The sequence below is a fragment of the Vespula pensylvanica genome, chromosome 2, assembly GCF_014466175.1.
Source record: "Vespula pensylvanica isolate Volc-1 chromosome 2, ASM1446617v1, whole genome shotgun sequence".
In the NCBI taxonomy this organism is placed as follows: domain Eukaryota; kingdom Metazoa; phylum Arthropoda; class Insecta; order Hymenoptera; family Vespidae; genus Vespula; species Vespula pensylvanica.
In genome coordinates this window covers 4,467,071-4,491,916 of record NC_057686.1, presented here as the reverse complement: position 1 = coordinate 4,491,916, position 24,846 = coordinate 4,467,071, and the positions used below count along the sequence as shown (strand labels likewise).

Here is a 24,846-nt window from a genome sequence, read left to right as displayed (position 1 = left end):
TAAATGACTTGGAAATTGTGAGGTTCGCGAACGCATTAGAAGCTTCTTTTGAGGTACTAGTATATTTATCAGAAAAATAAGTAAATATCTATCCATGAATTTACTTGTGTACAAATACAGTATTAGATTTAGAGATTTTACGAGCTGATAGAATCACGTTTAACGAACTCATCTAATAGTATGCTGCATCGTAAGCAATGACGTGGATATAGGTTAGATTTCATACAATTTTCGTCGTAACAAAATATTACTGAAAATCTATTACTCGCAATAGTTCACAAAAGAAAAACATTAAATCTAACTCTCAACTATGTTTGAAATCACGGACACACAAAGTAAGTATATTCTCATTCTTATATATTTTATCCATATTCGTATTGATTGATCTTAAGAAGAAAAAAAAAAAAATAAACTTGACATTATAACACAGCTTGCTATTGCATTTGGAATAAAAGGACTTTTTTACAGAAATTGGAGTTGGGCTTGCAGGATTTGGAATATCGTTTCTATTTCTTGGAATTTTGTTATTCTTTGATAAAGGCTTACTCGCAATAGGAAATGTAAGTACTTGCAACAAAGATGTATATACATATTTTAAAGTGCACTAAACTGCCATTTCTTTGTCCAGCTCCTTTTCATTTCGGGTCTGGCTTGCGTCATTGGGCCACGACGAACTTTAAGTTTTTTCTTTCAATGGCATAAAATCAAAGCCAGTGCATCATTTCTAGGAGGTGTTCTCGTCGTTCTGATGGGTTGGCCTATCGTTGGAATGATTATAGAAACTTATGGCTTTGTACTGTTATTCAGGTATTGGCTTAGTGTAACAATTTATACATCAATTTTATGTTTCTTTTTATCTTAATCATTTGTTTTTATTTTACAGTGGATTTCTACCAGTAGCAATAAGCTTCTTGAGAAGGGTTCCTATACTAGGAACTATACTAAATATGCCAGGTCTTAGTCGAATTTTAAATAAGATAGCTGGTGATACGAACAGAACAACGGTATGACCTAATTAAGGTTTTCATATCATTTTCATGTATATAAAAATAATTGTCATATTGTATCCCAACTTGTCATTCCTTCTATGGACTTTTTCAAACTCTGTACAAAAATATAAAAGGGTTTGATCTCTTTTGTATTATTTAAGTATTAAATATAAGACCAATTGTACTATATATGCTTTTTTTTTAATGTTAAAACGATAAAATAACATACATTCTGTATTATTTACTTCGTTGATGTATGCATTTTTGTCAATAGATTACTTTATTTCACAAAATATTTATTCAGCTACATTGAAAAAAAAAAAAGATCATACATACTTCTATTATGATACCAAAAGTAGAAAGGGAGAAAACGAAAATTAAATTTTGTATCATTTTTTATTGATTTGCTGCTTTCCCTGCATGCATCTTAACATGAACAGATCAGATGCATGCATTTTGAATAACGCGTCTCATTATCTTACACATAGTCGACTGGAGTGTGAAATTAAATTAATGTCCTCCGTACTTTGGTGGACTCTCGCTGATACCGTTAAAATGATATTTTATTAATTACGAATAATTAATTATCTACAACGGGCCGAGAATAAGGGCGGGGGGCGGCCCAGGTCTACGCGCCCCGCCATCGCCGTTAGTATTCTTTCGTCGCGCGTCCCTCTCTCGCTCAATTGTATATGCAGTTTTATTTTTCTACGATAACCTTCAATGTTTACTTCAAAGTCAGATAGACCGATTACCTTTTCAATATTATTAGCTTCTCACATGCACGTAACGTGATTACACACCAAACATATTTCTAAGATTCTTTTTGCAAATACACGTATGTTTGTTTTCTATAATGGAAGTGAAATATGAAAATTACATATAACGTGAGCTGCTGCAATAAAATACTGAATTCGGCAATAAATTAAGCGAATACTCTTCTAATTCGTGATATAACGTATTCTGCCGAGTTTCATGCATTTCACGAGCTGCTGTTAGTTATCTTCAGCCTAAATGAATTTTATAAAGTTATCGACAGCTCTTAGTAACCTGTCTCTCGGTCTGGGAATTGCTATTAAATTGGATGACAAGGATAACGATGAAGGTGGTTGTGATCGCGATTGTGAAGGTAATGAGGTGAGGATCGTTGCAGTTTTTTAAAGAAGGTTCTTAATTTCGTCGTACAATACAAGTACGAGGGCACCACCAGTACCACGAAGAACGTTAGAGAATGCACCCTTGAAGAATGCATTACCACCTTCCGTTTTGTAAATAGTGGCCCAGCAGTGGAGAGTACTCTTGTATAAGATTTCAGACTTGGCACGTCCAGACTGCATCATCATGCGTCTACGTACCGTATCGAAGGGATAAGATACGATACCGGCAACGGTGGTTACAACCTGAAAAATAAACATACGAGTTCATCGTAAACAGTTCGTGAAAAAACGTCCGTTTATTTTTAGAGCGGAATCACTGATCTACCTGAGCAATACCCCATGAAACGAGGAATGGCGTTTTCTTGGGATCTGGCAGCATACCACGGGCAGTGTCATAGAAACCGAAATAAGACGCTCGGTAGATAATGATACCCTGGACGGATACTCCAAAACCACGGTATAGACCGATAAGACCATCAGTTTTAAAGATCTTGCTTAAGCAATTACCAAGTCCACTGAATTCACGTCCTCCGCCAGCTTTACCGACATCAGCAGCCAACCTATATAGAACGGTATGTTATAAAATATCCCTCTCTAGATCTCAAGGCAGAATTATTGCAAAAAGAAAACTAATGATAAAGTTTACCTAGTTCTGGCAAAATCAAGCGGATAGACAAAGCAGAGAGACGTGGCACCAGCAGCACCACCAGATGCAAGATTTCCAAGGAAATAGCGCATGAATTGAGTATTCTTATCGACACCTCCAAGGAAAACCTGCTTGTATTTGTCTTTGAAGGCGAAGTTCAAAGCCTGAGTAGGGAAGTATCGGATGACATTCGCAAAGTTACCACGCCAGTAACTTAAGAATCCTTGCTCTTTTGGGATACGAACGAAACAATCGATCATACCTGAAAAATACAAATATTTGTGTCAGTACAAAAGAACTTTTAATAGACATTAAATACGTACAATGTTAACATTTCTTATTTTTTTTTTAGTTTATCCAAAGATAATGGAACGGATAGAAAATATCGTCGGACGTCAATTCGAACGTGCAAAATTAATTGGTATTACGTCGTAATATCATCCAACTTATTTTATCGTCAAATCTCAAAATAGATTATATTTTATATAATAGCATTATTTCAACGATTATTGAAAATCATTCGAAAAAAGTAATACTTTAACAATAATTACATTTTTGATTCTAATTACATTTCCAGTTCAGGCTCAAAATCAGTCATCATAATGCGAAAATATATAAATTTAACCTATTCAACATGGTCTCCTTTCAAGATCACATGCATGTTCGTAACGTCAAATCGTTACGAAATTCCAACATCGTAGGTCTTTTTCCAACAATGGAAATAATTTCATTCATAAAAGACCGTAAAGTCATTGATATAGCGATCGATCATTATTCCGACCGCACGACAATGGAATCAAACGAATGAAGAACGATTCGAACGTTAATTCGAAAGGCGGCCATGTTGGCCCGCATCGTCATCGATCGGCAAGCAAGGAGCAGGCATTGTCCAGTGAAAAAGCGAAGCCTCCTTTAGTGCCATCTGGCAGGCAAAATGTCCTTATGGAATATCGACCCACTATTATCCATCAAAAAGCGTACGTTTATTTCTTTTCGACTATTTAACATCTCTATACGCAATGTTATATAAGCAGGTCGAAAATCAACCTTCCTCCGTGTTATATAAACGGACAAAACTTCGGAAATACTTGAGTCGTACATGCGACGACGCGCTTTGATCCGACATTGTTCCTCCCCTCGTTCATGACCATTACATAACGGTATAAATCTTGTCCCTTCGATCGATGCCATCTTTCAACTAAACGAACTTTCCACGTCTCGAGGAAAGTCTTGGCTAGTACGCGTTTTAAAGAAATATGAAATAACGATAATGATTGATAGATTTGATTTAGGCGTAACGGACGATAATTGGGAGGAAGCAGGAGACTGACCGAAACGAATCGGGAATCGATTCGAACCGGTCGCTGAAAAGATGTTTAAATCGTTCGTTTGGAAAAAATTCAAACTCACCCTTGTAGCGCTGATCTTCAGCGATTTGCTTAGAGATGTGCTGTACCTGCAGCAAAAGTTTCACGCGTTCGATCGGCGCTACGGCTGTCTTCGAGATAGCAGCGGCCACACCGCCAGCCACGAAATCCTTGGCGAACGCCACTGGATCCGCTAAACCAGACATCTTTTTTCTCTTCTTTGTCGGGTGTGGATACTCGCTCGATCGCGAGAGAGACAGAAACGGGTTAACGAACGGGAAGGAGAGACGAGGAGAGACAGACTCACTCCTACTTCTTTATTGGACGCGCGCCGGACGACGAGTGAGCGAGGCAGAGTTCTTCTCGTCGAACGGACCCTCTGCTAAGAATAGACGCGCAGGTCACGTGCCGTCTTCTGCGCAGGTTCAAGCTTCTCTGGCACGACCGTTCCTTCGGCCAACCTCAGAGACCGTGACACTAAACACACCGTACTTCCTAATCGTTCTTCTTGTTACCCTAATTCCGTGACCTTACCTTCACTGCGTGCCTCAACAACGAGGCTCCTGCATTTTCATGGTCGAAACACTTAATGGATAAAATCAAATCTATCTTTTTGTTCGAGAACGATCAGGAATTTGAAAAGTTCCCGATTTACGCGCCCTACGACGGAATTTCCGGTTGATACGGACCTATAAGGAACGTTATATCAAGAAACTTCTCGTGGCTTCTCTAGCGCTCGTGGCGGAAATATTGCAAAAGATCCATTTTCGCTACATGCTTCGAACGTTCCCCTAAAAAATGATAGGATAATGATAGATTTCGAAAGAAACGATCATATATGAGATCGTTTATCAAAAACGTAATGTACAACATCACCGAACGTTGATAATTGCAAAAATGAGAACGTATTTCGCATATTTCTTATATCGTCGGATTATCATTCGATATTACGCGAACGTTTGAATTACCCGCGTATTATATCAAATGTAATCGCGTATTTCTCTATCACGTGACAACCAATGGCATGCTAAGTATCGCGAAGTATGCCGCGTGGACATCGATGTTAGGCTTCCTTCTTCTATCTTTTCATTCGCTATTTTTTACATTATTCGAAATAAGAGAAGATAATTTACATGAAACGTTCATCTTTGCCGACGGTAGAGTCATCAACGAATCCATACAAAATAAATACTTTTATAATTATTTCGCACGTGCTCGGCAGCTCGAGTTCAGCTAGGAAATGAAAAGGTAAAGTCGTCTATAGACGAAACGTTATGTCAGGGACGAGACTTCCGAGCATGACCGAGATTCTCCGAACTTACAGTAATGTACTCAATTGGAGACAACCGTTGCTGCATACTGTTCTCATACCGATCGATCGATTGGCAACGTGATCGTGCGCATATTATAGCTCGTGCTTGTCCGTTAGCTACGCCCTTGTCAGCCATTTTTCTACTTGTTCCGTCCTACCTTTCTTTCTAACTTGCAACTAAAAAAGTATGCTAACGATTTGTCTGCATCGATCGATCAATAACAATGACAATCATTCTCGAAAAATGTTCCCTTCGTGATTTCGTATTCTCAAGAATGAGACGCAAGGTCAATCTTCTCACACGCAAAGAGGTCAACAGGGCACGACTTGCGTAACTCTGGCTTAGGGCCAGTGTGTGCCGAAGCACAGCGCCAGAGTTCAATGGAGTAACGTCGAGCAAAAGGTGTATTTATACATCTCTCAGAGATTCGTAGATTTTCGTCGTGGTGGACCTTGCAGAGAATAGAACATCGCTAAATGCGTTCCTTCGACGTCTACATTAAGTACTTATCCTGACGTACAAAGCACCTTTGTATGAGTAGTCGTCGATCGTGTACGGTTTATTTTGTTTCCAACCTTGTTTATCTCACTATCTTTATTTCCGGGTTCGCTTTTAAAATATTGTTTTTATCTATGTCTGTTTTTATGTTTTTATCTGTGTCTTGCCAAAATATGCGTGTTCTTAATTAGAAATTATTATTATTGTTATTATTATGTTGTTATAATATAGGTAGACGTACGAGACGATACAAATCATTCATACGTATCTCTTAATTTATTTCTGTTAACTGTCGTCTTTTTAGATCGTCATAGATACATTTCGTTGAAATCTAATTTTTCTTTAATCGCATATGTAAGACCTAGGAAACAGATGGAAGGAAGAAACGAGTTTGTTAGTACAGAAAAGATCTCGTATCACATACGAACGATTTAATAGTATTATACTAATCGATGATTTTAGGTAGAACGCGTTATGTCATTGATGCTGCTCAGAACGATCAAGTATCTGCAGTAAGATTTAAGTGACCTTGCCTACGCATTTGGCTAGCTTGTTATATTATGTATAAACTGTCACGATAGTAAGTCCAAATAATAATTTACGAATGTTAATATCATATTCGTGTCACCTTTTTCCATTGTTATAAAATAATTTAAGAAAGGATATTGAGGTTAAGTTCGCTAATTATTTCCATGGCTTGTTATTCTTGAAAAATAGTCGTTTCTCTAGTACTATATTTACATCATTGCTTAATATATAATCGACAAACGTGTAAGCGTATAAACAAGAAATTAATAAACTTGCTAATAACTAATAAATATAGGAAACGATACGCATTACGTAATCTCTATTCTAACGTGAAATGTGGTATATGCATATACGTATATTAAATCGATACGATATGATAAACGATGTTATCGAAATTACGAGATTATTTTTAATGTGTTAGAAATCTTATTCAACGTTAAATGTCAAAGGAATCTTTTCATTCTTTTGAAAACGCAATCGAGAATAACGTATATTAACATAGCGTTACAACTCGACGAAGGTCTCCAGTGTTATAGATTAGATTGAATGACAACCTTGATATTACAAGCATAGACAATATCTCACATAACTGCATGCTTTGTTCACGATTCAACCATGGTCAATGCACCTGAACTGGACAGTTATTTTATGTGAACTCGAACAAAAATAATTACGAAATAACGACTAATAAACATGATAACCTTAATAGTCGTTTCAATGTCGATCGATCAATTATTATTCATTTTATTCCATTTGATTATATGTCTTATGAAATTTCGTTTTTATTGAACTTTGAATGAAGATATATTTGCATACGTATCTGTTATGTATATACGTATATATATAAGACATTACTGGTCTAGATATTACAAATATGTTTGATAAGATATTCTATATTAATGATTAGAAAGTATGACGTAAAGGAAATTATTTTAATGCCGAGGCCATTTCGATCGTCGTAAAGAGTGAGTAAAAATTTAGATCATGAATCCTTAGTAGGAAAATCGAGAAGATGGAACGAATAAGCGATTTAATAATTATTTATTAGCAATCTTAATCAATTGATATTCTTCTAATTGTCATAAATAGCATTAACCATAAAGATAGAAGTAAAGTAATAAGCTTTAAGAATCATAATGGTTGTAGATGGCGCTGACGATAAATTAACGTTTAACTAGAATAGATCAAATAAAAATAGTTGTTAGAAAGTCTGCATTACCGACGGTCAAACTTACGGTATCCTTGTCTTGCTATCATTGATCTAATCCTAAATAATAAAGACAAAGCATAACGATTCTAACTCAACAATATTTATGACGGTGATGAAAAATAAAAAGATGAAAGTATTATGTAAGTTCTTCTGTCTTAATTATAAGATATTGTAATGGAACAGAAAATTTTTAAAGGTCGATTTTTTATTGCTCTTATATAAAAGAGAATTATAGAACTAGAAATTTTTAATAATTTTTCAACTTCCGGCGACACGAACGCCAAAGATGCCGACTAGTTCTAACTATGTTTATATTGTAGTTGGTGACTATTGGATGACTCGTTAGCAAAGTACTAAATTGTAATTATTGGATGCAATTATCTGATATTTGACGTTTCGATCAAAACATAACTTAACCTTATTCTTACATTGTTACTTTCATAGATAAGTACTACTTGTTTGTGTAAGTAATGATGAATTGCTGATGCATTTGCGAATACATTTTATTTGTATCAGTAAAAATGTGTTGAAATATATATATTTATAGGATAGTACTTTATATATACATACATGTATATATATGTATGATGAATGTGTATATGTGGTTGTCATGTATGACACAGTAATGAAAGTAATACATGAACGTTAATACATACGAGAAGTTTTACGATTTCTAAGATTGTAAATAAGAGTTTGAATTTATCTTTATAGATGTTGTAATTATTGGAAAAAGTCACGTATTTTATTGTATAATTTTTCAAGTATCTTGTATTTAAAAATTAGATAATGATAATTGCAACTTGAATAAGGTGTATATATATTAATTGAAATGTATAAGCAACGTATATAGATAATTTAATAATTGTTTCAGTTGTTAAAATGCAGTGTAGTCATGGTATAGCAATATACTGTATAAATGTTACCTGAAAGTGAAAAAAATATAGACAACATGATAGAAGGTAAATTGAATTTACTATGAATACAACACTTCTATTATATCACTATGTATATAATACATTAAACTCATATCAGAAAATATCACACTTATAGGGGGGGATACGCAATCCAGTACAACAAATGATCCACATACTGGTAGGTTTCAATTTTATCAGTACTTTGTACGTATAAGTTTTTTCTTAAAACTATATTTATGTGAAGTCATGTGCCAAGCTCGATATAATTAAGTTAGTGTTCATTGTAGGCATCTGTTACGTTACAGAATGGGGCTTCATCTCTTTTTCTATTATATTGAATTGTTGGTTGTTAGAATCAAAGACATTTTTCTTCTGATAATAGAATGTGTACAATCAAACGTAACCTATGATAACTTTAAATGTTGATATTTTAATATACATCAAATATTTTTATTAAAGGTTGATTTAAAAGTGAATATAAAAAGTTACCAATATTAAAATTTTTCATTTTTCTTAGAAGTTTCAGAATCTAGAATTGTACATAGTGAGGGATTACATGAAGCTATATCTGAATCGATATCCCAAACTAATCCTGAAACTGGTCAGGAACTACTTACAGTTCATGGGGCAACGCAAGGAGAAAGTAGTGATGCAGTTAGTATTCATACTGCTAGTACATCAGCATCTGGCAATGGTAAGTCTTCTATATTGATATTTATATTGTTTTTCATTATTATAAAAAAAAACTTAATTGCTTTTTAGAATCCAGTTCTAGTAGAGTAAGTGCAATAACAGTTATACTACCTTGGGGTGCTCAAAAAGAAACAGTAAGGCCCCAACAAATTGGAGATATGGATTTAAGCCCTGGAGAATTTGTAATGCGTACTTCATTTGCTAAATTCACTGCACAAGCAGAGAAGAAAATGGAAGCTGTGATGACAGAACATGTATGCATTATTCTTGTTATTAATTTTTATTAGTGTTATTCTTTATAAGTGACTGTACTTTTATATACATATATATTATTAACAATAATAACATTTTAGGAAAAAGCACTATCAAAAATATTACAAAGAGGAGAGGACCCACAATTTGATCAGCTTTTATCAGCATTTGGATCAGTTGCAGAGCATTGTTTACCTTCTATTTTACGTGCATTATTTAATTGGTATGAAAGACAATTAGGTGATAAAGGTAGTGATCAAAAGAAACCTGCTGCTGGAAAAGAAGATCAAAAGGGCAAAAGGTACTTTTTTATTTAATTGCATTTTTGCCTGAATATGCAATTAATACTTAAGGATACATATTATTTTGCAGTATTATGTATACGATCGTATCAGGAAGTGTAGAGACAGTAGAAAGAAGTGAAGCAGATCTACTTCAAGAACGCAGAGATCTTGCTGTTGAATTTATATTTTGTTTGATGTTAATTGAAGTATTGCGACAATTACCATTTCATCCAGGTCATGAAGATTTAGTAACATATATTGAAAATATTGCTTTTAAACATTTTAAATATAGAGAAGGGTGAATATAATGCTATAAAATATTTTATATTCATAATTGTTTATTTATAGAAATAATTTTTTGACAATATTAATTTTCCAGGATACAAAATGAACCCAATGCTGCAAATATACATATTATTGCCGATCTCTATGCGGAAGTAATAGGAGTTTTAGCACAGTCGCGATTTATGTCTGTCAGAAAACGTTTTATGGTAGAATTAAAAGAATTACGTGCTAAGGAACCTGGACCTCATACTACACAAAGTATTATTTCTTTATTAATGGGAATGAAATTTTTTAGAGTTAAGGTAATTATCTTGTATATGATATATACATATAGTTCTTATAATATTTGAATAAACGTATGGATATTTACAGATGGTACCAATAGAAGAATTTGAAGCATCTTTCCAATTTATGCAAGAATGTGCACAGTACTTCTTAGAAGTGAAAGATAAAGATGTAAAACATGCTTTAGCTGGTTTATTTGTTGAAATATTGGTACCAGTTGCTGCTGTAAGTTAACAAACTCTAGTATCATTTATTAAATATTTAATACTATTACTATAATACTACAATTATTGACAAATTATGAAATTTTCTAATTTGTAGGCTGTGAAAAATGAAGTCAATGTACCTTGTTTAAAAAACTTTGTTGAAATGTTATATTCTACAACATTAGATATGTGTACTAAATCTAAGCACAGATTGGCATTATTTCCTCTTGTAACATGTTTGTTATGCGTTAGTCAAAAGACATTCTTTTTACAAAACTGGCACTATTTTTTGGCTATGTGTCTTTCTCAATTGAAGAATAGAGATCCTAAAATGTGCAGAGTTGCATTAGGTATGTGATACTTATACATATTTATGCAACAGAATTTTTATATATATTATTTATTAACAAATAATGCTATCATATTTCAGAGGCTTTATATCGATTACTTTGGGTATATATGATACGCGTTAAATGTGAAAGTAATTCAGCCACACAAAGCAGACTACAAAGTATAGTGAATTCTTTGTTTCCTAAAGGATCTAAGGCAGTAGTACCTAGAGACACACCTTTGAATATATTTGTGAAGATTATACAATTTATTGCACAAGAAAGACTTGATTTTGCAATGAGGGAGATAGTATTTGATTTATTGTCTGTTGGGAGACCAGTAAAAATTATTTTAACACCCGAAAGAATGAGTATCGGATTACGAGCATTTTTAGTAGTGGCAGATAGTCTTCAACAAAAAGAAGGCGAACCACCTATGCCAAGAACTATGGGTGTATTACCCAGTGGAAATACAGTTCGCGTAAAAAAAACTTTTCTAAACAAGGTAAATAAACAAAGGGAATACTTTATCGTTCGTATGATCTTGTATACAATTTGTGTTTGTTTGTAAATTTCAGATGTTAACAGAAGATACAGCTAGGAGTATCGGAATGTCCTCGTATTTTCCACACGTACGTAGAGTGTTCGTTGACATTTTACGTGCTTTAGATGTTCATTACGGTCGTCCGTTGATGATGACAAGTACCCAAAATATGAATAAAGAACCAGACGAAATGATTACGGGTGAACGTAAGCCTAGAATAGATCTTTTTCGTACGTGCGTTGCTGCAGTGCCTCGTTTGATACCTGATGGAATGACCGGAGCGGAGCTAGTTGATTTATTGTCACGTTTAACTGTACACATGGACGAAGAACTTCGCGGATTGGCATATCAAAGCTTACAGACTCTAGCATTGGATTTTCCTGACTGGAGACAAGACGTTGTTCTAGGGTTCACACAATTTCTTGCCAGAGACGTTCAAGATACTTTTCCTCAACTTGTTGACAATGGTTTGAGAATGTTATTACAACTTCTTACAAGCTGGAAGAATGCACTTATTAGTCCTAATATAAGATTGAAAGAACAAACAGTGGAGAATGCAAGATCGAATATACGGCCGAACGTAGATACGACTATAAAAAGAAGCGAATCCGGACAAGTATGCATTAATATATTAATCAAGAAATAAATGTAATTTTACTAACATTATTTATTTTTAGAAAGTAGAACCAATATCGTGTGTTTTTCATCTGGTAGAAGGATTTGCATTGGTAATGCTTTGCAATTGTCGACTTTATCCTCGACGATTGGCTGTACATATACTTCGTGAATTAAAATTCTTATTAAAAATATTAGGTGAGAATGAAATAATCATTTGTCCACCATGAAATATATGATGGATAAATGAATGAGAAAATATAAGATTTTAAAAATTGTAGGAACTCCCGATGACGATCAACCTGTTATCGATGTGATAGACGCTTGTTGTCCAACTGTGTTAGAAAAATGTTATCATATGTTACCACCAGCAGAAAAAGCAGCTGCTGCTTCTACATTTAATATTGATCTTCAATGGATAGCTGATAGAAGTAGTTGCGTATGGACAGCAGGTACTTGACTGATTAGATCTTATTAGAATTTTATTTAATATCGATTTTAACATTATACCGAATTGTAGGATTTCACGATGAAAACAGTACAAAAAGTTCTTCTTCTTTGAATTTAAATGGAGCTGATCCATGGGGGACCTGTCTATTTGCATTTTTGGAAAAGGACAGAGTACTTACTCAATGTTCCAATGCCGTTGCTCATTCTTGGCCTATTGTTTTTACAAGAATAAATTCTCTATTTTCGGTAGTCGATCCTACGTGAGTTGGATCTTGTTACTTATATACGTTTATTAATTTCCAAAAATGATACTTGTCGTTCCTTTTTCAGACCTGTCAATGATAACAGAGCTTCTCTTTTACGAAGCTCTACTACGGTACGAAAGCCAGTAAATGAAAGAGATGTCTACATGCACGTTTGGAAAAATTATTTGACTTTTGGATACAGAGTTGTACCACCTGTTCCAAGCCCTGTTGTTCGTTGTGCCAGTCCAGATCTCAGTCTCAGGTAAATTAATGCACATATTTTTGATTAAAATATTTTATAATTATTTCCTTATATCATATGATGATGTTGCACATACGTATATTGATAAAATGTTGGGGTTGGATATATACATATAATGGTTAGGTTTTTAAAAATATTAAGTATAAATGTTTACGTAGATTTTTTTATTCAATAATATAATGCAATATACTTAGATGATTAATTTATATAAATCAATTATAATATTCTCAGATTTAACTGTACGGTTCTTACGGTATACGGTTGTTTACAACATTGCTTTATGTGTAGTTATTAAAGGGTGAAATATGAATTTAAACTATTATTAATTGGTATCAATTGGTGTTGGGTCATGTCTGCTTATGTCTGTTGTGAAATGGAAAATTTCTTTCTTAATTCTATCTTCTGTATACTTATTTATATTTCTCTTGTCAAGATTATATCACATTGTCGATTAGTCATCTTTCTTCTTCTGGCACGTATATCAATCCTAATATCTTTTATGTCCTATGCAACGCAAAAACTTCAAGAGGTATTGTTTTGAAACGTAACATGCTAATGATAACATGCACGTTCTCTGAAATCCTGTCAAAGCACCAGGTAGCAAAATTAACTTTCGTCTAAACTAGCACCAATTTGTACCAATGTGCGCTTTGCATTCGGGAGCGGAGGGTTAAAATTTTTGCATATATACTCTTATATGCGCACATTGCTTTCTTTTTCTTGCAACGATACACTTTGCATGTTATCTGTTATTGTTTCATACATGTATGTACACATCTGGGACTTAGAATAGTAGTTTCTGAGCAGTAAATAACATTTGATACAAGGAGCATTGGTGGTACACTGTATTGCATACTCTAGTGGTCAGCATACGGTGGAGTTTGGTGTGTTGTGCATGAGTAAGGAGTTGAGTCAGAGCCTGGAGAACCTCGGTGGGGCGCAGACCCTGCCGGGCCGGTTCTCAGTTCCGTCCATTTCCGGCATCTACATCAGGCATAAGCGGACCAGGTGAGCCTAATTTGAATCAGTTGTAAACGACCATGTTTAGATGTCACTCAGAATTAAACGGTCATTGGTAATTTGCACCACATTTTACCGGAATTTTTACTTATAAGGCACAATGTCCGTATGCTTTATAAGAGTTTCAGCTTCAAGCAGGATCCTGCTTAATCCAGTCACTATACTTTCTCGCGACATAAGCACTGTCCATGTCTAGTCTGATGACCGTTCCCGATCGTTAATCGCGTTAAATCCAATTCGTTCGTTCATGTCGTCGATGCATTGTATATATGTATAAAAGATAAATGATAAAGTGATCTAACGAAGAACTATAGGAAGACCATTCTCGCAGCTCTTCACCGGATAGTCTTTCCGCCGAAAGAGGTGACAACAAGTCACCAGGAACAAACGCGAGCCCCGCGGCTCTGTACAAATTAACGGTGCCTCTTTTGCGATGCGAGGCAATCGATGTTAGAGACGCTGCTGTACAAGCTATCGGTAAAGTGAATGCCGATGCTTTGAAGTAAGTATATTTTTTTTATAAATTTCGCGTTTATATAAAAAACTTAGAGAATCAATTTTTTACTATATATATATATATATATGTATATAGGGATTTGATGGAAGAATTAGTTCCCTATATACGTGAAGCTGTAGATCGCAAACAAGAAAACATGAGACGTAGAAGACGAAGGGATGCGCTCAGATTGCAGTTAGTTCGGGTTTTAGAATTGATTGCTGAATATGGAACATTTGGAATTTGGTTTGTCAGGATATATTTTCCCTCTCTTAGATATAAAGTTTAAAGGACCTCTCTATATTGATATCTTAAATATCCTTTCAGTCCCGCCGTTTTAGATCGCGAAACACAATCTCTTCATCCAACATTTGTTGAGTATATAGACGGAGCGCGTATTTATTTAGAAAATGAAACCGATAAAGAAGCTCCAGCAGTAAGAGATATTAAATTACACTTTTGTAATTTTATAAGAAAGATGATAGAAAGTTTTTCGTGTGAGTAATATATCTGATTTGTTGGGCACACCGAAAAGTTAAAAGTTTTATAGAAATTTTTATTTTCTGTTTTTTTTTTCAGTGGAAACATGTCACAGTTTATTGAAGAGGGATTTAAGGCGAAATTTATTTATGCTCTTTGCTAGTTGGGCTGGACCTTATGGTAGACCTCTTACGACTGTATCGTCTTTGCACGAAGAAGAAAAGACATGTACGGAATTACAACTTTCAGCATTACAAGCTATGAGCGGTTTATTATGTTGTGGACCGTGTTTTAACCCGCAATCACTTTCTGAAGAGGGTGCGATATTATATCAATGGTTAGATTTATTATTAGCTAGTAAGGATGAAAAGGTAGGTTTTAAGGCAATATTAAAGAATTTACAGCATTTCGATCTTTGATTTCTTGTTTCTATATATTACTAATGTACTTTAGATTTATGCCTTGGCTCGTGAAACAGTTGTTCTATTATTGGAAGGAAATCCTGATATTGGTGCACTTCTTGATTGGGTAGTCGATAGATGTTATACAGGCGCCCCGCACGTGGCTGATGGTTGTTTTCTCGCATTAGCAACGATATTTAGCGCAAGGTTTGTTTTACTATATATATTACCGAAAAAAGAGATATCAACGATTCGTGAAATATAGATTTTTATATCATTTCTAAAAAGTAGATTATATAATACAGTATATACATATATTTTATAAACAGAATACCATTTACTAATCATTACTTTTACAAATGTATAGAAGATTTTTCAAACGATAAATAAGTTTGGTAATTATATTAGGAGAGAAATCTCTGTTATAAATTATGTGGAAATTGCATAGGCTTAAACAAATTGTATCGTGTGTTAATAGGGAATATCCTTGTGATCATTATACAAGTATCATTAACGTAACTCTAATGAATACTGGTTGTCCTCGTGCACCGGTTCACGACGAGGCTCTTCAACTCCTTCAGCTGTTAGATCAAAGATTCTTTGGAAACGTGGGACCATTGCCGGCCACAGAACCCGAAACTGGTACGTACATCTTTCTTTTTTCTTTTCTTAATTATGTGTTTCACTCCTTATTCTTTTCCACGTCTTCTTTAAATTCTTCAGAAAATATTTGCAATTCGTGATTATTTTGCCACGATTTGTTAAATACAGGTGCTTTTTGACGACTCGTTAAAGTACTATTGCGAGGTAATTCTGAAACTGATGGTTATTTATTTATTGATATTTTTTTATTAAAGATGCAATTAGTATTAGACATATTTATTAATATTGAATATTTACCAATATTTCCATGATTTGAATTGCGTCCGGCAGCGTCACTTTTTCGTTGCGATCGCCGTAAAAACATACGAATCATTGCACTGCGAAAGTTTTGTCCGGTGGTACAATAAAGAATGAAATTTATTCCAAAATTGGTGTTAAAAAACAAGTTGCACACTTGTTGCGCCAATTCTATCGATCGCGGTGGATTGTTGTCCGCCTGCAAATCACATGTATCATCGATGTTAATCGTTATCATGAAATACTTATCGAGACACTCATATCAGTAATTATTCGAAAAGAACTATGTAACAATTGTTATATATATATATATACATATATTTCAAAAACAAACATATTCGTAATATATATCTTAGAATTTTTGCAAATTTCTCTTAGAGATATCTCATTTAAAGTTCTATCGAGAAAATATGAATCCTATTGGATGGAAATCAATGAAAAAGTACTTGAAATCTTTTCAACAATATAGATAAGTATATACTATACTCAATATATATGTGTATATATATATATATATGTACCTATACTATGAAACTTATTGTTACGAATGAAAAAATAGAAAATCATATCAAGTGGAAAAATGAATCCATGAGTGATCTCTGCAATATATATATGGAAAAAGAAGAAATCGTGATTCGATAGAAATACGTACGTATAGAAAGGCATGGACTCTAATAGCGTAGGCAGGCAGATTGAGACAAAGAAAAACTGTGGATACGATGAGGAGCATTTTGGTGATTTTACTTTGAGCGAAGATATTTCGTGGATTTTGAGAGCAGGACATTTGATCCTGCGGAGCTCTCGTTTCGGTGGTCAGTGTTCTTCTTACTTTGGCGAGTCTGTATATAGCACGTGCGATGAGTATATTCAATACGACGATTACGGTAAAAGGTACTACGAAAGTTAGTATCGCGTCGATCGAATTGAAAATAGTCGCTGAGGCTTCCCAACCTTCAGCGACGAGACACTCCGTCACATTTTCTTTATCCCACGTTTTTAAACGAGGACTCGAAAACCATAAAGTCGGGCTACACGTCATAATACCGAGAATTGTCAATCCGATGACTACTGTTTTTGCTCTAGCCACTGTACACATTGATTGACGATGAAAAGGATATTGAACAGCGACGAATCTTTCGACGGTAAAGGCCACCACAAACCAAACACTTAAAAAACTACAAAGTGTTGTCAGGTAGATGAAGAACTGACAGAATCCTTGCTCATTAAAAATACCAATATTCACCATATTCAACCATACCACAAAAACTGATATTAAAAATCCAGTGTCGCTTATAGCCAATGCTCCTAAATATATACTTGATGAGGATCGACGTAACTTCGTACCGAAGAACACACATACGGAAAGACAGTTTCCAAGTGAACCCAAATATACTAATATCGGAGTATAATATAGTTGTACCCCTCTTAGGATCGCCTCGGTCAGGTCGGGTACTTCACCCTCTTTCTTTGTTTCTGTCATTATTTCTTTTTGATAATTTTAAGAAATCTTTTGTCCTGGAACGTATATCCAAACTGATTTGACGACAATCGATCTCTCAGAAAGTTCTTTGTGGATGTTCATTGCTCGTAATATCCGATTTATCAGTATTATATACTTTCTTCCCATTTTGATAATTCTAATATAATCTTCTTGGTTTTATTGCCTGTCTACATAAAGGAAAAAAGAAAATTAAGAGAAATTAATATTTGAAAGTTTACAAATTCGAAGCTACAAATTCGTCGTTTTATAAGATATCACAATATGACGAAAAAAAAATATATCGATCTATTTAAAAAAAGAATCTCAGAAAAAATTTCCCTTGATATCCCGAGAAAGAATTTTCTCCATAAGAACTTATCGTCGATCAAAGAATTGACCTTTTTGAATACAAGAATTTCTTTTTTAACATTTCTTTTCATATAATCGAAAGCAAGGAAGATATTTAAGTTGCTCTGAGGATACTACGTATTTTTTGGCACGTATATCACTTCTTAGTAACAGGTGACACGGTTTAAATCGATTCTAAGCTTATCGACGATCAAACTTTTATAACGAATGTTAAGGATCAAAGTTTAACACTAGACTTTGATGGATGTTCTTTTAGATTTCTTTCTTTTTTCTTCATCCTCTTTCTTCATTCTCTTTTTTCTAGTACGTTAGTGTACTTTGCAGGAGACAGTAAAACACTCATTGTCGGTTTAAAGTATAGACAAACTAGAAAGCGTTCTGGAACGTATCCAAGTTCTTTTAGACGCCGATGACGAGAGTACGACTTCACTTCGGCCCTTTCAAATATTGGCAACGTTTCACCCACGTAACGTTCGATTTATTCCACCATGAAATATATAAGGAGTGGTATTTTTAATCATATCACAAGATCTATCTCGTCGATGTTTTTTTATCCTCTTTTTTATTTCTTTTCTTTTCTTATTATAAAAAATTCCTTTAAAAAGATTCACGGAAAGTAAAAAATTCTTTTCGAATAAAAATAGAAAAAAATATTCGAAAATTAATACTAACTCGAGGAAAGATATAATTGCGAGGCTGCAACTTGTTCTCACATTTCTCACGTCGTTCGCATAGAACACTCATTATCGAAAATTATCATTTGTTGACGTTTTCACATTAATATTAATTTTACTGCACCTTCCACTTTTCTTTGTTGAAATGTTTAGAAACCAACACACGCGACACGTGGAATCATCGATTCGAAATTGAAAATCGGTTAATAAAATATTTTTTCTTTTTGTAATAAATCGTTTAATTCCGTTAGATTGCGAAAATCATATGATTCTATATATATATATGACATTATCCGGGACTTTTTATAGTAACAACCAATGTAATTCGATGTTAATGAGAACGCGGATCCGACGAAAGGATTTTTTTCTTTAATCTATACTAACAATGTTCTTTCATAAACGGTGAAACTGTTAACAGGACGGCGCTCCATCTATTTCTGATACGCGTCGCTACGATTCATTCTTGATAAAGCCCGGTGCATCCAACATTCTGGCTTCTGCGCATCGTTGCGCCGGGACCAATTTCCCCTTCGTTCCTCGATCTTTGAGAGTCTAAGTCGGCTCTGAATTCCTCTTTTTAATATACGATTTTGTCTACGATCGATTAGTTTTAACAATATTTTGTAATAATACTTTTAATAATATTTTGTAAAAAGTTATTTTAAAGTATTATTAAAATCTCGTCTTATACGGTTCAGTTATTTATTAGAATTCCATTTCATCAAAAGATATTATAACAAAGTGTTCTTTCTTAAGGACAGAAAATGTATAGGAAACATAGACATAGATATTTTATGTAATGTTTATGTTATACAATTTCACGATTTAATAAGAAATTACGTAATTCATTGTCAATTTATATCTATATAATTAAATAAGAAAATATTCCTTTTATGATTAATAATGTTTGAATAATATTACCCGAGAATATTCTTTATTCTCTTAGAATCTTTTATTTCTCGTAAAAGATCTTGTTACTACTCGTATTTTACGAATTACAATATTAACTTCGTTGGAAAGTACTTTGCTATTATATACTACGCAAGGATATTATTTTACTTTTTCGACAAGTACTATTCATTTATGAGATAAATTTTAATGAATTATTTTTCCTTCACGAAGGTATTATTTCTTTTTTATATTTTTCGTTAAAATTTTAATTCTGATTTAATCATATGCATGTAATAGTGATATAACGAATTTCATTTTCAAACATTGATATCATAATGCATTATTTTTAGATTACCCTTAACATTATTCATAACAAAATTTTTATTACGTTTTACATACTATTGTACTTTAAAAGTCGAGTATAGTCTTTTAGAATGTGATAGGAATTTTTATCACGTTTTGCGTACTACACTATTTAACAAGTTCGAGTATATAGAATTTTAAAACGTGATAGGTATTTCATTCTTTCGTTTTATAGGTCAGGAGGATTTAGCTGCAAGCTCGACCGCTACTGCTTCAGGAGCAGTTCAACAATCGAATCCCACGGCAGGTGTATCTTCAAGTGGCACTATTCGAGGTGGTACCCTTGATGTTTTACTTTCAACTACTTATTGTCGCAGTCAAATGTATCTGTCACGTCAACTGGCCCAATTGCATCCAGAATTGACGATGCCTATGTTCAGCGGTGAGTATCATTCGATATAAATATTGAAAAAAAATAACGTATCTTCTTAACATAAAACTTTAATCATTTATCCATCCCCAAAATGTCCCCTTTTCTCACTCTCTCTTTTTTCTTGTCATTACTCGAAACAATTCGAAATCTTGTCATAAGTACGCGTTATCAAAGGGCAATAAATATTCTGTTAACTATGTATCTACAGCAGCAGCAGATGTATCAGCATCATTATCAGTTAGTGACATATGTCGAGCTATCAAAAGACAGTTCGAATGACTCCCTGCTTCGATAATTATGCATTTCTAACTAGGCGAAACAGATCGCTTTTTGAATAGTTTTGAAATTTTTTAACGAACTTAGAAAATTCTATAAAAATTCTTCGACGAAATTCAAGGATGATAACATCGCTGAATTTGATTAAACTTTACGAGTTAATGACGTCAAAAAACTATAAGAAATACTATGATGCAGGAAGAGTCATTATGTAGTTGCATGTATTTTCGATTTCAGTTTCATTATACGTATATCTAGCAGGTTGTAATTATAATCGAAATTTTAGTTATATTTGCAACATAACTAAAATTGTCATCGAATGACATTTTCCAAGCCTCTTTGCTTGTTTCGCACAATATTCCTTTGGAATGCGTAATAACGCAAAATATCATTCTTGTAATTCCTCCGAATATCGTATCAAGTATCCGTTAACTTCGTATCATGCTACGCTTTAATATATGTCTCTCTAAAGTGTCATGCGCTTTGTTAAGGGGTGAAGGTTGGGAAATATACTCTCAATCTTTTCTGAGAATTATAACGGCGAATTTTCTATCATTTCTATCATTGCAAATATTCTGTTTACAATTATTCTGCTTGATATTGAAAACAAAAAAAAGCTTTGGCAATTTGGTGTAATCATCGATCATACAGCATTCTTTAAAGGAACGGAACAGCGAATATATTCTTTTTTTTGTTTCTTTTTTAAAGAATATCATATTTTTTTTTTAAACTACCTTTTTTAACTTTTTCTCTGGAAAAATTTCTATTTCATTTACTTTCTTAGTATTATTGAATGCAAATTCATTTGGAGACAGTAATCATATTTGATCTTTGGATTCATCCGACAATGTACTTCCATTTCTGATTAAAAATCGATAAGGTATTTCTCATTCTTTTTTTCTCTTTCTCTCTTTTCCGACCAAAAGAAATTAGATTATATGCTCCCCCACAGAGGTATTACGAGTTTACGACCCTTTTGTTCATTTCTAAGAAAATCGATGTGTGATGTATTTGTGCTTGCAATAGATTTTTCTTCTTACCTTTCTACGTGTGCTCCAAGTTAAGTTCTAACTTAAACGTATTATTCCCGTCATCGTATGTCAATTACAACCTGTCCCATTCTAATCATTTCGTTCGAGACGCCAAGCCATTGTTAAATTGTTTGCATTCTGACCATAATTCCGAAATACCTTTAATATCGGAACAAAACATTCAACATTATTCTCTCGATATTGTAATTCATTCGTTCATTTTATCGAAATGTTTGTCCTACCTTTTCCTTTCTTTTTCCAATCAAATTTTGTATTAATCAAAAATTTGTTTTACTGATTGGTATTGATAAAATACAGGTTCGAATTAATCATTTATATGGATTGAAAACCGAGTCTTTTAATTAAGGTCTACATTTATCGTTAATTTTTGTTTAATACTAGTAAAAAAATTTCATTTCAAATTATCCGGAAATCGTAAATTACGAATATTTAATGATACGACTTATTACGTTTTTCATTGATATGAAATTGAAAGATGCATTAAATAGACGATAATATAAATATGCGATGTTCGAGCCAATATCATTGTAACATTCTCGATGACGATATGAAATTGTGTTATCTTTGAACGCGGAAATGAAGTAATTAAATTTACTCCCGATTATGATTGTGTCAATAATGCAGCTGTAAATTCAGAGTGAAAAAGAAAACCACGAACGATCTATGTATGTATGTAAATAAAATTCGCAGATGAGTGATTCGGAAGATTAATTAATTAAATAGGTACAATAAGAGAGATTGTATAGATATGATAAGTGATTGAGAAAATGAATTTTGTGATCATTCTCGTACGTTAATTTGTCCTCAAACAACGAATTTTATTACGATATTTCATTTAGATCTTTTATAATAACGTTAATCGAAAATTCACGACAACGAGCTTAACAACTTGAATCGTATGATACGCGTGTTATCGAAACGAAGTACACGATGACTTTATTATTTATTTTCTTCGATCTATAGGAATGTTAATATGAAATTATAATTTGTTTCAGAGATCACGCACAGATTTCAAACAGCACGCCGTGAAGTTCGACAACTGTTGCTTCAGTATTTACTACCCTGGCTACATAACATGGAATTAGTCGATCCCAACGTGCCACCCCCATCAAATCCTTTAAGTTATTATCAGGTAAAATAATATTGCTTTTCAACACGCATAAATTCTTTTTAACATTCGCGAGCATTTCATTCTGATTACGATCGAATCGAAGCTTTAATCCGAAAGAATTCTGGAAAACTATTTTCAAAAGTAACGACAAAAGTACGATCTACGAAATAGTAATTAAATTTCTGCTCTTAAAATCGTTATATCGTATATCACTGACATCTAATAGTCTTTCAGCAACTTGTTAAATAAGATATGACGATCATTCTGAAAATTTACGCAATTTTGCAAAAATTCTGAGCGACTTTTATTTATCGAAATGGGGGTTGTAATGGATTAATATCGAGATAAGGTGAATTTATTGATCATATTTCGAAATGTACAAAGGTATATGGTATAGTAAAACGCATGTTAGTCCATTATAGGATTAATAAGTAAGAATAGTATTGTTAAAAAAAAAAAGGATTTTATAAAATATTGTTCAAAATAATCATTGGAGGCGCCGGGTATCGATCCCGGTACCTCTCGCATGCTAAGCGAGCGCTCTACCATCTGAGCTACGCCCCCAGTAATATAGATTTCTTTGAGGATCATTACGATCGACGAATGTGATCTACTTTTGGTGAAAGGTGCAAATGATAAAAACAAATAAACAATAAGAAAAAAAGGTAGTGCAAAAAATAACTTCTTGGAGGCGCCGGGTATCGATCCTGGTACCTCTCGCATGCTAAGCGAGCGCTCTACCATCTGAGCTACGCCCCCTTACATTATGTACTTTTATAAATAACATTTCACCTCTTCAAAGCAACCCTTTACTAGAATAAATTTTATATTTTCAGATCCTAGATGCATTTTTTGTTTCAACAATGCAATCTTGCCTTTATTTATTTGCTTAAATATCCCCGTAGCAAATAAAAATTTCATTTTATTTTATAAAATATATTTTTGTATGATTTAGGGGTTGTTCCACTTAACATTTTACTATATCCTCGATTCATTTTATAAATAATTTGATCAAGAAATTTTTGATCGTAGCTAAGAATGGTAATATCTTTTAATTAGTACGATATATTACATTCATTTGTACTTCAGGATTCCTTTCTCTTTTAAGTAGATCACTTTCCGACATGAAAATAATCTTTTTAACAATCAGGATCAAAGGGGGCGTAGCTCAGATGGTAGAGCGCTCGCTTAGCATGCGAGAGGTACCGGGATCGATACCCGGCGCCTCCAGAATTTTCTTTTTGTTTTTACTAGAATTTAATAAAGAATCACAAACGATTGAAAAATCCTCGTAAAAGTTGACAAAACACGTATTCTGATATTTTATTTCTTTTTTGTTTGTTTTTTCCTTTTGAATATCTCTAGATATTCATATTTATAAATCAATTTTATTAACATTGACAGGAAACCCTTTAGAATGTTAAAATTCATGTTGAACGTCAAACGCGTGTTGTATGTTTGATAGTATTGTTTTGATTGGATTTCGGATAAATTACACATGACTGATCTTATATATATAATTCTCGCAATATTTTTATGCGCGCTTTGAAACGGTTCAAGTTACATGAGACGCATTTGCGAATTAATACGAAATTACATACTCTTTCTTTTAATGTTTTTTTTATTTTAATTAAACATTTATCCATCGAATTTATCTTTTTGGTAATGAAGATTACCGGGGGTGTAGCTCATATGGTAGAGCGCTCGCTTCGCATGCGAGAGGTACCGGGATCGATACCCGGCGCTTCCATTAATTGTTTTTAAAACTTTTTTTTTTCAAAAGGATTATATTGTTAATGAACCCTTAAGAGAATTCAATTCCATGAGAAAGTATCGGGGGCGTAGCTCAGATGGTAGAGCGCTCGCTTAGCATGCGAGAGGTACCGGG

General features: G+C 33.6%; 4 protein-coding genes and 4 non-coding genes across 28 annotated transcripts in view; 4 read left to right on the top strand and 4 right to left on the bottom strand.

Moving 5' to 3' along the window:
- Positions 1 to 21: 21 nt before the first annotated feature.
- On the top strand, positions 22 to 1,178 carry LOC122626853 (vesicle transport protein GOT1B). The gene is made up of 4 exons (XM_043807295.1): positions 22 to 335; positions 469 to 560; positions 629 to 807; positions 884 to 1,178. Exons 1-4 carry the CDS (start codon positions 311 to 313, stop codon positions 1,008 to 1,010), a joined length of 423 nt encoding a protein of 140 aa, XP_043663230.1. The 5' UTR covers positions 22 to 310; the 3' UTR covers positions 1,011 to 1,178.
- Positions 1,179 to 1,366: 188 nt separating this feature from the next.
- LOC122626852 (ADP,ATP carrier protein 2) lies at positions 1,367 to 4,520 on the bottom strand. Its single transcript, XM_043807294.1, has 4 exons — positions 4,203 to 4,520; positions 2,793 to 3,054; positions 2,472 to 2,706; positions 1,367 to 2,389 (listed from the first exon to the last, which is right to left on the bottom strand). Exons 1-4 carry the CDS (start codon positions 4,363 to 4,365, stop codon positions 2,147 to 2,149), a joined length of 903 nt encoding a protein of 300 aa, XP_043663229.1. The 5' UTR covers positions 4,366 to 4,520; the 3' UTR covers positions 1,367 to 2,146.
- A 1,009-nt stretch (positions 4,521 to 5,529) lies between these two features.
- The window catches only part of LOC122626847 (protein furry), a 28,039-nt gene continuing 8,722 nt past the window's right edge, over positions 5,530 to 24,846 (top strand). For 2 of the 21 annotated variants that reach the window (XM_043807280.1, XM_043807271.1), the window contains exons 1-24: positions 8,591 to 8,667; positions 8,741 to 8,800; positions 9,140 to 9,316; positions 9,385 to 9,569; positions 9,669 to 9,868; positions 9,940 to 10,149; positions 10,231 to 10,438; positions 10,509 to 10,646; positions 10,743 to 10,977; positions 11,058 to 11,461; positions 11,535 to 12,116; positions 12,178 to 12,313; positions 12,397 to 12,567; positions 12,636 to 12,825; positions 12,896 to 13,072; positions 13,934 to 14,080; positions 14,424 to 14,594; positions 14,685 to 14,834; positions 14,916 to 15,085; positions 15,168 to 15,439; positions 15,522 to 15,676; positions 15,948 to 16,111; positions 20,322 to 20,528; positions 22,843 to 22,979. In XM_043807280.1, coding sequence (XP_043663215.1) covers positions 8,625 to 8,667; positions 8,741 to 8,800; positions 9,140 to 9,316; positions 9,385 to 9,569; positions 9,669 to 9,868; positions 9,940 to 10,149; positions 10,231 to 10,438; positions 10,509 to 10,646; positions 10,743 to 10,977; positions 11,058 to 11,461; positions 11,535 to 12,116; positions 12,178 to 12,313; positions 12,397 to 12,567; positions 12,636 to 12,825; positions 12,896 to 13,072; positions 13,934 to 14,080; positions 14,424 to 14,594; positions 14,685 to 14,834; positions 14,916 to 15,085; positions 15,168 to 15,439; positions 15,522 to 15,676; positions 15,948 to 16,111; positions 20,322 to 20,528; positions 22,843 to 22,979 — 4,689 coding nt within the window. In that variant the 5' untranslated portion in view covers positions 8,591 to 8,624. Of the gene's footprint in view, positions 6,364 to 6,432; positions 6,551 to 7,510; positions 7,849 to 7,900; positions 8,172 to 8,282; positions 8,390 to 8,500; positions 8,518 to 8,579; positions 8,668 to 8,740; positions 8,801 to 9,139; positions 9,317 to 9,384; positions 9,570 to 9,668; positions 9,869 to 9,939; positions 10,150 to 10,230; positions 10,439 to 10,508; positions 10,647 to 10,742; positions 10,978 to 11,057; positions 11,462 to 11,534; positions 12,117 to 12,177; positions 12,314 to 12,396; positions 12,568 to 12,635; positions 12,826 to 12,895; positions 13,073 to 13,933; positions 14,081 to 14,423; positions 14,595 to 14,684; positions 14,835 to 14,915; positions 15,086 to 15,167; positions 15,440 to 15,521; positions 15,677 to 15,947; positions 16,112 to 20,321; positions 20,529 to 22,842; positions 22,980 to 24,846 lie in introns of those variants that run through there. The other 19 variants (XM_043807273.1, XM_043807265.1, XM_043807277.1 and 16 more) reach the window with 19 other exon arrangements.
- Positions 16,111 to 19,085, bottom strand: LOC122626851 (thyrotropin-releasing hormone receptor). Its single transcript, XM_043807293.1, has 4 exons — positions 18,891 to 19,085; positions 17,022 to 18,033; positions 16,370 to 16,568; positions 16,111 to 16,288 (listed from the first exon to the last, which is right to left on the bottom strand). The coding sequence occupies exons 2-4, from the start codon at positions 17,847 to 17,849 to the stop codon at positions 16,152 to 16,154; spliced, it is 1,164 nt and encodes a 387-aa protein (XP_043663228.1). The 5' UTR covers positions 17,850 to 18,033; positions 18,891 to 19,085; the 3' UTR covers positions 16,111 to 16,151.
- Positions 23,450 to 23,522, bottom strand: Trnaa-agc. The gene has a single exon. It is a non-coding gene; the product is annotated as a tRNA-Ala (tRNA).
- Trnaa-agc lies at positions 23,645 to 23,717 on the bottom strand. Its single transcript has one exon. It is a non-coding gene; the product is annotated as a tRNA-Ala (tRNA).
- Trnaa-agc lies at positions 24,116 to 24,188 on the top strand. Its single transcript has one exon. It is a non-coding gene; the product is annotated as a tRNA-Ala (tRNA).
- Trnaa-cgc lies at positions 24,636 to 24,708 on the top strand. The gene has a single exon. It is a non-coding gene; the product is annotated as a tRNA-Ala (tRNA).

Bases quoted from the DNA above. Each gene is read 5' to 3' on its own strand.
- LOC122626853 (XM_043807295.1), top strand. From the start codon at position 311: ATGTTTGAAATCACGGACACACAAA. The intron at 561-628 runs GTAAGTACTTGC...TTCTTTGTCCAG, and splicing joins GCTTACTCGCAATAGGAAAT to CTCCTTTTCATTTCGGGTCT. The intron at 808-883 runs GTATTGGCTTAG...TTTATTTTACAG, and splicing joins GGCTTTGTACTGTTATTCAG to TGGATTTCTACCAGTAGCAA.
- LOC122626851 (XM_043807293.1), bottom strand. From the start codon at position 17,849: ATGACAGAAACAAAGAAAGAGGGTGAAGTACCCGACCTGACCGAGGCG. The intron at 16,569-17,021 runs GTACGTATTTCT...TGTGATTTGCAG, and splicing joins GAGTCCATGCCTTTCTATAC to GCGGACAACAATCCACCGCG. The intron at 16,289-16,369 runs GTAAATATTCAA...AATAACCATCAG, and splicing joins TTCAAATCATGGAAATATTG to TTTCAGAATTACCTCGCAAT.
- LOC122626852 (XM_043807294.1), bottom strand. From the start codon at position 4,365: ATGTCTGGTTTAGCGGATCCAGTGGCGTTCGCCAAGGATTTCGTGGCT. The intron at 3,055-4,202 runs GTGAGTTTGAAT...TGTATTTTTCAG, and splicing joins TGAAGATCAGCGCTACAAGG to GTATGATCGATTGTTTCGTT. The intron at 2,707-2,792 runs GTAAACTTTATC...CGTTCTATATAG, and splicing joins CTTGATTTTGCCAGAACTAG to GTTGGCTGCTGATGTCGGTA.